Consider the following 10,183-nt stretch of genomic DNA (forward strand, 5'->3'; position numbering starts at 1 on the left):
CTCGCAATTTTGGAAAATTATGGCTACCATCTCCAGATTTAACATTTTTTTTGCCTACTGCAAAAATAAGCATTATTTTTTGTAATAAAAACTGAGCATTATTTGTAATAATACTTAAATACACCTTGAACTTTTGCTAAAATTAAAAACTCTCAATTTTTATTGGATGAAATTAAAGTAATTAATTTTTATTTCGTTATAATTATATTCGTTAAATTTTAAAAATTGATGAATAAAAGCTAATTACCATATTTTTTTTAAATATAATTCCTTCACATATTTGACATTTATCTCATTTAAATAAATATTTTTTTATAAATTACATCATTCAATTAATAAGATTTTCAAAAAAAAAATAAATATTTTATATTGTTAAGATTTTAATTAAAATGTTCATGGATCAAATGGGGTTTGATGATCTTTTAGAAACCCTACTCATATTTTAAATATATATTAAAATATTTACAAAAATTAATATTTTAAAATTTTAAAATGTATTTAAAATTAAATAAAAAATAATTTAAAGAAAATCTTAGATCAAGCTCGAAATGAGCTCAAAAAATCATGTTTAGGATTTGATCTAATGAAACAATTCGTCAAATTCTAGTCATATATATATATATTATATAACAACTTACATAAACAAATTTATCACATAGGCGTCTATGCAAATAACTCTCTTAAATGACATATAAAAAAAAATTTTAAAAAATAAGATAATTTTTTTTAATTATAAATTAGATCATTTTAAATTTATTCATATATCAAAATTATTCAAATTATAGTAGAAAATTAAATCAATTTAGAGATATATTTTTTAAAATAAAAAACATAAAATATGTATTTTATTTTTTTAATAAATAATTTTAGTTGTTTACTAAATAATCTTATTTAATTATCAAAATCTTTCAAACATGTTTAAAATTTATGAAGATTAAGTTTATTTAAATCTTTCAATAAATTTTTATCTTGATTTAAAAATTATCTTTTTAAAAATTTGTGCAAGACATTAAAAATTCAAGCAACTTTATGTAAGATTATGAAAATTCAAAAAAATTTCATCTTAAATATTTCAATAATAAGATCATTAAAACCATTATATTCATTTGAACTATAATTATCAAATTTATAGTTCAAATAAATGCAAAAAAACTAATATTATCTTTATCACTTATTATATCCATTTTAAATTTTAAAAAAAATAATTTAAAAATTATCTATTTAATCATAATTATTACTAAAAAACTCTTCTACAAATATAATGTGTTATACATCAATTTTGTTATTGTTTCAGTAAATTTTTTTCAAGGCATATTCTATTAATTTTTTTTTTGTTTATAATTTTTTCCAAGATATATTTTATTGTTATTACAGTTTCATTTTTATGAAAAATAATCTTTTTTTTAATTTTTTTTTTCACATATTTTCTAGCATTTTTTATACTTTACATAATAATTTAGTCTAGATTACTAAAGTGAAAATATGTTAATACTTCTTTTATTATTTAATTTATCATTTAATAATATATATTTTTATTTTTTTAAGAAAAGTATAATTTATTTTTATTTGATATAATTTACAGGTGTATAAATATTATTATAAACAAAAATATTCAAAGGAAAGACATATTTTTTTCTTACTGTTTTCAAAAAGTTTTTTTTTTTTAATGGCAAGTTAATATATATATATATATATTATATTATGAGTTTTAAAAATTTAAATGTAATTTGAAAAGAAATTAATTTATATATTTATATATATTCATATTAAATAAATAAAATTATTTCATATACCGTTCATATTATAATCTAATTACAATATTATAAATCTCAAGCAATAAAATATTGATGACTTATTCATATTTTTAAATAAATTTCAAATTTTTTATATTTCCCAACATTATTTGTGATTTTATGCTTGTAAAATTGATATTTTATTATTTAATTATGTACTATTCAGTAGTTTAAATTATTATCGATAGTAAATTTGCTTTTATTCCACATGCAGATTTATATTTATATTCATTTAATAATTAATTTTTAAATACATTTAAATATGTGTTAATTCGTTAAATCAACTTGTAAAATAATAATAATAAAAAAAAGACCACCAATGCATTGGAATAGTAATATTATAATTTTTAATACCAAGCTTAACTTATTTTAAAAAAATCCATCACCAATTACTATATATATTTTTATAATTAAACATTCCTACGTTAAGTAGTAATCTTTTATTTTGTTTTAATTAAAGCATAAACTTAGCAACACTTTAAATATCTAATAGGCAGAAAAAAAAAAAGAAAAAAAAGAAAGTCTTGGTATTAAAATTTTGAGCTCATGGAGAGCTTGAGCTTTCCTTAAAAAGCCTGAAGCTAAACTTGGACCATTCTAAGCTCTCTAAATCCCAGTCCATAAAATTTATAATATTTAGCAATAGAAAAGCAAAAGCCATGAATTGAATTGAATCATAATTTTGTACTATTAACCCTATTAATTAAAAGAGAGAATCGGAGTTGTTTTCAAACATCTTTTTCTCTAAAATACAGATATTATACATTAAAATATTCAAGTGTTTTGCGGACTTGGGTACATCTCCAACCTTCAGGTCCAAATAAGACTGGGCTTGAGCCCATCCGGCCCTAACCTAATCCCCACACACCACCACCCCTCACCCTGACCGGTACTACTCAAATCTTTTCAGAAAGTAATACACTTAGGAAGCAGCTGAGTGATGAGTTGACCGGGAGGGATGATGATATTCTGAAGCAAGGAGGAAAACTTTCAATATTTTTTTACCAAGTGGGCCAATTCCATAAAGATCACTTTTTGGGCCAGCCATCAATATGCCCTGACCTAATATGCCCAATGAAACATATCAAGCCCAACACTTACAGCAAGCAATCTGATATGGTCCCAATTGCACCTGAATGTACGGTTGATAATTTAAAGTAAGTTAGGATGATAAAATATAAAAATATATAAAAAAATCTAAAACAATATAATTTTAAATTTTAAAAAATATATAAAATTGATAAAAATTAAACTATATACATTTTATATTTAATGTGTCAATATATATTTAAATAATATTTGATATATTATTAATATAAAATTTTTAATTTTATAAACGGTATTAAAGCATTAAGAGTTAATTTCATAAATATATCTTATAATTAAGGTTGAAATAAAAGTATCTTTGAAATTTAAAACGTAACATTTAATTATCTTATAATTTATTTTTTTATTTTTTTATAAAAAATTATTATCTTTTTTATTATTTTTTTATTTTTTTCATAAAAATTCATATTCATTATCTAAAAATTCATATTATCTCTCTAAAAATTCATTCTCTTTTTTTAAAACAAAACCAATTCTTTCTCTAACCAAATCAAACTCCTTTATCATTCTCCAACTTCTCTCTATTAGTTTTAAACTTAATAACAAAACCCAAAAATCAATTAACCACAGGATATATTTTTTAAAATTAACCCAAAAATTAATACATGTTTTATTTTTAATTCATTTTTAATTGTATAAAAATTGATACATATTTTATTTTTAATTTTTTATATTTTAAATATATCATAAAAAAACATATCATTATTTTAATGTCACCTAAAAAAATAATTTCTCCACAATTATATCATAATAATTCTTATATTTTACAACTATTTATTTAATATCAAATCAATTTTGATGACAATCATAGGTAGCGTAGAAAACACTTAAGCCCACAGAGATTTTTTTTTTTTTATGGTTAGGAATAACTACTTTTTCCACAAGGGTTTTTCACCCGATACTTCTTCCACAAGTTTAGAAAGCAAAAGCCCTTGACTTGCTATTGACCAAAAAAAGATTTAAAAACGCATCTTGCTTGCTTGCTTTTCACTGAAAACACTTGAAAAAAAAAATTATCATCGTCATCGTCGTGTTCATGGCTTCACTCTTCTCTTGGATCACTCTCTTCGTCCTATTCTGCTCAGGTAATAAAATATCAATTTCTCTGAATTTTTCCTTATTTAAACCGTTATTATTATCATTTTTTAAAGAAACTGTTATGTCTAATTTCTTTTACAGTTTCAAGCGAGCTAATACTGGAAGAGGGGTACACGGTGACCACAGTGATCGACGGCCACAAGCTTAACATAAATCCACACTCAGTCCTTGCGCGTCCTGGTTCCTCTGATCTGCTACTCCTTGATTTTTCCAATAGTCATCTCTACACTGTATCATTTCCCCTGTCCAACGGTATCTTATCATTTATCAAACTTTGTAAATAATATATTAGTATTTATAAATTATTTAAATTTAATTAAAATAAAATTTAAATTTAATTTAATTATTATTGAATCGAATTTGAATTTAAATAATTTAACTCATGATTAAATCGAATTCGAATATTTTTATATTCAATTTAAATAATTCGAGAATCTAATTTAATTTTTATATTTAAATATATTTTTATTACTTTAATTAATAAAATATAACGAATTTAAACTCAAACATAAATAATAAAATTTTTATCGAATATAAAATTTAAATTTATTTTTACGTATTAATTAAATTTAATTGAATAATTTAATTTTTATTTTAAATTAAAAAATAAAATTTAATTAAATTCAAGTTTAATTTCGAATTTCAAAATTCAATTCGAATTGGAACTTAAAAACAATTACACCTCTACCGCTTACTATTTAAAGGAAAAAGGAAACAATAGGTCTCCTGAGTATCTCAACACTAATTATTTCATTATTTGGTATTTATTATATATATATAATGCAGAAAGCGAGGTAAAACGGATATCATCAGAAGAAAAGCTGGGTTATCGGGATGGGAAATTGGGGCTGGCCCGGTTCAATAAACCGAGAAGCTTCGCAGTAGACGGCAAAGGCAACGTTTATGTCGCTGATAGGGGCAACCACGTCATTAGGAAAATCTCAACTTCAGGTTTCACTTGTCTTTTCCTTTTTTTATCCATAACTAGTGATGCCTTTTCTTGTTAATTAGATTTTTTTTTTTTTATTTCTTGGCACGATTGTTATTAAAAAAAAAAAATTTTTTAGGTACTGTGAGTACGATTGCCGGTGGTTTGTCAAAGGCAATAGGCAAAAAGGACGGGCCGGCACAAAACGCAACATTTGCAGACGATTTTGAGTTAGCTGTAGTTGCTGAGAGATGCATTTTACTGGTTGTGGATCACGGTAGTCAATCAGTTCGCTTGATTGATCTTAAGCCTGAGGATTGCACCACAACCTCTCCGTCCGCCCAAATTTTCGGTATCCATCTATTGTTTTAATTGATGCATGCACAGCATATGTACAGAAATTTACTTTCATAAAATTGCTTGCTAATTTCGTCTACAAGTTGATGTTATCAAACGCAACCTTTCAATATCGGGGATTCATGGACAATCAATTCCATGTTTTAAATTTTTTTTTTTTAGAAATTCATAGACATACGGTGTGGTCCTCTGTTGCTGACTCTTGTGCTTTTTACTAACATTGTTGTTTTCAATGACTAATAATTTGGGTTTGTTCTTTAGCTGCTAAATGTTTTTGTACTGCCAGCAGTTTGGTGGAGTTTTGTTTTCATTTACTTTTTTTTATTTAGGATGTTGTTGTCATGTATGGCTGGACGATGGCTTTTGGCTCCTTTCGGTTTATATGATTTTGGATTATTTGAGCTTGTAAGAAATACTGAGAAATCTTCTGTCATTGCATTGAGGTGGATAAAGAGATAGATTATGAATAGCTTAATATCTTCACTTCTTTTTTTAGCAGATATTTTAACACTCATGTCAAGATATACCAAAGGTTTGTGGTCAGTGAAATTTTTAAACCTTTCAACCTTCAAGGATTGCATATATTTAGTTGATGTAGATGCAAAAAGTATCTATGTTTGTATGCTATCTACATTCATGCCACGTGCACATTTGACATGCTGACACGTCCATGCTTCAAGAGATAGTAAACAAGTGAAATCCAAAGATCCTTTTGTTAAGTGTTCTGTGATATGATTTCGTTTTTTTTTTTTTTTTGTTTAACTGTAAAATGCATCTTGATTTTGTTGTTTACTGAAAAATGTGATTCCTCATCCTTTCTGTAAAGATATATGCTAGAGATGCTTATTCATCTTTGATGGTAGTGTCAGATGTGCATGATATATACTTGCAAATAAATTCACTCAGATGTAAATTTTTGTATTATACTTTAAAAAGATCAAATCTCAAATTGTACATCGGCTTATAACTTTTTCCTCTTTCGAACCACATGACTATAGCACTTTATCTTTTAATTATTTCTAGAGAACTATTGTTACAGGAATGGAAAGTCTGTTCCATCAATGAGAATTATTCTAACCTATAATGGATGTATTAATATCAGTCTTGCCCTTAACCTGAAAGGATAATAATTTATTGTTTGTATATTTTTATTTTTAAGGGCTGGGAGCAGTTACAGTCTGGACCCTAGGCCTGGGACTTTCATGTTTTCTAGGCTTATTTGTGGGGATTCTAGTTCGCCCTTATATCATCCCTCATGTAAGTATCACTTATGATTATGTTATATTCCACATATCACAAAAGGATTACTTATGCCTTTTCTGACCATACTTTGTAGACAGGGAGACTCCACCCTCATAAGATTCAGCAAGAAAGGGAAGCCTTGCCTGATCAATTTGGGGAAACAAGTAGCGATACTCTGCTTCGGCATCAGAAGCGCAATTGCTAACTTCAAACTTTATACACTTCTGCAGAAGCTCTTTTGTTTGTGCCTCTCTCATCTGTCTCTTATGTTTAGGTTTAATGTTGTAGAATCTCTTACTTCACAAGAGGTTTCTGTTTCTTTGCTTGATTCTGAGGTCAAAAAGTCGCAGATTGTTGCTGATCATTTGAAAGATTTGATCTGTTTTGATGGAAACCTGGAGTTGCCAAACACATCTAATGAAATTTTCAAGCAAGGAGATGGGAGTCAAAACGAAAGTAATGCTTTACCTGATTGCCAAGGAAGGATAGACACTTTGATCCACGCTAATGTTATGGGGTTTGCAAATGTAGCTGAAGAAAATATTGCACTAGTCCTGCCAGTTGTGAGCGGTAAAGGTTTAGTTAAGAGAAGATGAATGAAGTAGGGATGTTAATTATCTATATTAGATGCTTGCTTGCTTAGGTATGCTTAGGTATGTTAATAACTAAACATGGTCATTATCCTCAAATGAGAATCGGTGGTTATCTTTAATATGTAACTATCTAAACATGGTCATATCTTGATATTTTCCTTTAGTGCCAATAAAGTTAGTACGGTCTGATGTTGTTAACACAGGAAGTGCTCCTCTTCCTGGGAGTGTTTGCTTCTCTCATTGTAAATAATATTTGGTACCTATGCCCCTTAACTTTTTTATTCTTTTGTTTTTCCTTGTTGATCACTTGAGTGGAGGGAAAGTCAAATTCAGTTCTTTGAATTAGAAGCAAAATGTTGCCATTGTTGATTCAAGTAGACTGGTGTGGATGTTGACTCTGTTAATAGGCTATAGTTGTGTTCAACTCATAAATTTGTCTTTTTTTTATTTTCTTCTTTGAGTTTTGAACAAAATATGTGGGATAAACCTTTGACCTAAATACTAGCTGATCCGTAATTATTTGGTGCTTTGCTTTTATTCGCATGGTGTCCTTAGTAGTTACTGCCAAAATGCAGGTTCCATCCCGCAGGCTGCAATATTTAGGAGAGAACAAGTATACTGACCACCGTGTGTATAGGAAATATTCTTCATTTTCATTTCATTTTTGCAAATATAGTATAATAGTAATTAATCTAATTGGTATTTTCTAATTTTCTTTTTCAAAATTCATTTGGTGAATTGAAAATGGTAGTTCTTTTGGGGAGAAGAAATGGGAGAAGATTCCCGTTTAAATGTAAAATTCCATGAATGGTAAAAATTATTTTGAATGGGGGCTAAAAGTGCATTGAAAAGAATTTTCTGTGATGGTGGTTAGAAAAATAATTTTTTTTGTGAATCGTATATTGAAAATGTCATATTTGTGAATGATGATTAAAAATGTGTTAAAAATAATAGAAAAATTATTCTCAAATTCAAAAATGAAATGTACAAAAAGGGAGAAAGACACTTGTGAAAATTATATCTGTGAATGATAAGTGAGAGTATATTGAAAATAAATAGGAATTCAAGGTTCATATTAGTTGGCTAATGCATTAACCTTTTAGGTAGTATTTGATATTATTTTAAGATCATCATGATAATATAATCACTAAAATAATTTTATCATTTGTGATTTGAAATCACTTCATTTGATTAAAAATAATCAATTTTTAGTAATTAAAAATAATTGTATTTGGTATTATTAAAAATTAAATATTGTTCTGTTTAAAAGCATCAAAATAACTGTGTATTATATTAGATATACAAATTAATGATTTCAATGTTATTTAAAGATAATAATTTGTATATAAAATATTAGTAATATTTTATTTTCTTCATAATAATTTTAATCAAATTATTAAATTAAAGATATATTTATTTATAGTAAATTAGTTTTTATAGTATAAATTATGTAAAAAATATTTGAATTATAAAAAAACTAATATATTAAAATCAAAAAATTATATTATATATAAATTTTAAAAAGTTTAAAAAAATCACACAAGATATTTCTGAACTTGTTACAATGAATATTAGTTTGAAAATATAAAAATTATAATATAAAATAATTACAATTAATTTTAAGAAAAAATAAGTTGTTAATTCATATATTAGGGTCATGTTTTATACAAAGAATTATTAATAGGATAAAATGATAATCTTCTTATATCATGTTTAATTTGTATCTAGAGAGAGGGATATAGATTATAAGAAGGATTGATATTCTTTTGGTATATGATTATTCTTATTCAATCTTCTCAACTTCCTTAAATGAAAAAGATTATTTTTAATTTATGGGATTAAACTTACAAGTCCAATTATTCCCTTAGAAATTACATCAATAATTTAAATTATACAAACTTTGAGGAAGGATAATTTTAACAAATAAATAAATTATCATATCCTAATCCTTGTATACATCAAACACAAAATATAATGATTTTATTTAATCTAATTCTATTCATAATATCATCTTATTTTATCCTATCATAATCTTGTGTATCAAATATGACCTAAATGGGTAATATTGTTTATCATTAATTTTAAATATCACTTCAACCTGATAATAAAAGTTTCATACCCCTTTGAATGAAAAGTAGATCACTCTCCAAAGAGGTGATCTAATCACTCTTAGTGATATAAGATCATTGCCACATAGGATTACTAAAGGGGCATTTGGTTCGGGGAGTTTACACATTTTTCTCAGAATCTTACTATTGGATATTTAATTCCAACGTTTGGTTTAAGGTCATCTGATTTTAGAGAAATCTAACATTTTTCAAACAGTACCTAAAGCCTCGTAATTAAAAACCCATCTCTCCTTATGGTATTTTAGGATTCTAGAGGGAAAAATAATGTTATTTCCAAATTTGACTTGAATAAAAACACCTAAAATAGTCATTACTATTTTAAAAAGTATGTCTGAAAATAAATGCAAGATAATTGTAAGTTTATGTTGGTAAAAAATTTGGTTTATATATGGTGTTTGGCATAAAAATGCATTCAATAATCTCTTATAAAAAATCAAATAGGATTATTTAATGCGTTTTTAGCCAAAGATACCTTAAATAATCTCTAAAAATTTCTATGAGAGGATTATTAAAGGTATTTTTTGTCAAAAATACCTTGAATAATCCTTTACAAAAATGAGAATTAGGTTATTCAAGGTATTTTTGGCTAAAAACGCCAATAATCCCCTTCAATTTTTATTAGGGGATTATTCAAGGCATTTTTGCCTAGAAAATGCATTGAAAATTCCTTAATAAAAATTGAATGGAGATTAGTAAAGGCATTTTTAGCAAGAAATGTCTTAAATGATCATTATTTAAAAACTATTTTTTTTTTTTCATAAATCAAAGTGTTATGACATGATCTTTCTTTAGATACACCTATAAATAAATGATTAAGGCATTTGTATAAAAAAATCTTTCATTGGTTATCAATTGAGGCAGATTTTTCCAACAACCGCCTTCAATATTCTCATATTAAAATTTTGTTTTCCCTCTTGATGATTATGTTCTAATAAT

The 10,183-nt window shown here is 25.6% G+C and overlaps 1 protein-coding gene across 4 annotated transcripts; it reads left to right on the forward strand.

Annotated features, from left to right (window-relative positions):
• Nucleotides 1-3,829: 3,829 nt before the first annotated feature.
• On the forward strand, nucleotides 3,830-7,399 carry LOC111317413 (NHL domain-containing protein). 4 transcript variants are annotated; one of them, XM_022919840.2, is made up of 7 exons: nucleotides 3,830-3,985; nucleotides 4,080-4,250; nucleotides 4,785-4,949; nucleotides 5,066-5,278; nucleotides 6,443-6,540; nucleotides 6,620-6,765; nucleotides 6,876-7,015. In XM_022919840.2, the coding sequence occupies exons 1-6, from the start codon at nucleotides 3,937-3,939 to the stop codon at nucleotides 6,728-6,730; spliced, it is 807 nt and encodes a 268-aa protein (XP_022775575.2). In that variant the 5' UTR covers nucleotides 3,830-3,936; the 3' UTR covers nucleotides 6,731-6,765; nucleotides 6,876-7,015. The 4 variants fall into 4 exon arrangements, with proteins under 4 accessions (XP_022775575.2, XP_022775573.1, XP_022775572.1 ...); XM_022919838.2 differs by having other exon boundaries at nucleotides 6,624-6,765; XM_022919837.2 differs by having other exon boundaries at nucleotides 6,624-7,399.
• Nucleotides 7,400-10,183: the final 2,784 nt, after the last annotated feature.

The sequence above is a fragment of the Durio zibethinus genome, chromosome 2 (assembly GCF_047325235.1).
Source record: "Durio zibethinus cultivar Kanyao isolate XHJ-2024 chromosome 2, ASM4732523v1, whole genome shotgun sequence".
NCBI classification, from domain to species: Eukaryota; Viridiplantae; Streptophyta; class Magnoliopsida; order Malvales; family Malvaceae; genus Durio; species Durio zibethinus.

Bases quoted from the DNA above. Each gene is read 5' to 3' on its own strand.
- LOC111317413 (XM_022919837.2), top strand. From the start codon at position 3,937: ATGGCTTCACTCTTCTCTTGGATCACTCTCTTCGTCCTATTCTGCTCA. The intron at 3,986-4,079 runs GTAATAAAATAT...TTTCTTTTACAG, and splicing joins CTTCGTCCTATTCTGCTCAG to TTTCAAGCGAGCTAATACTG. The intron at 4,950-5,065 runs GTTTCACTTGTC...AAAATTTTTTAG, and splicing joins TAGGAAAATCTCAACTTCAG to GTACTGTGAGTACGATTGCC.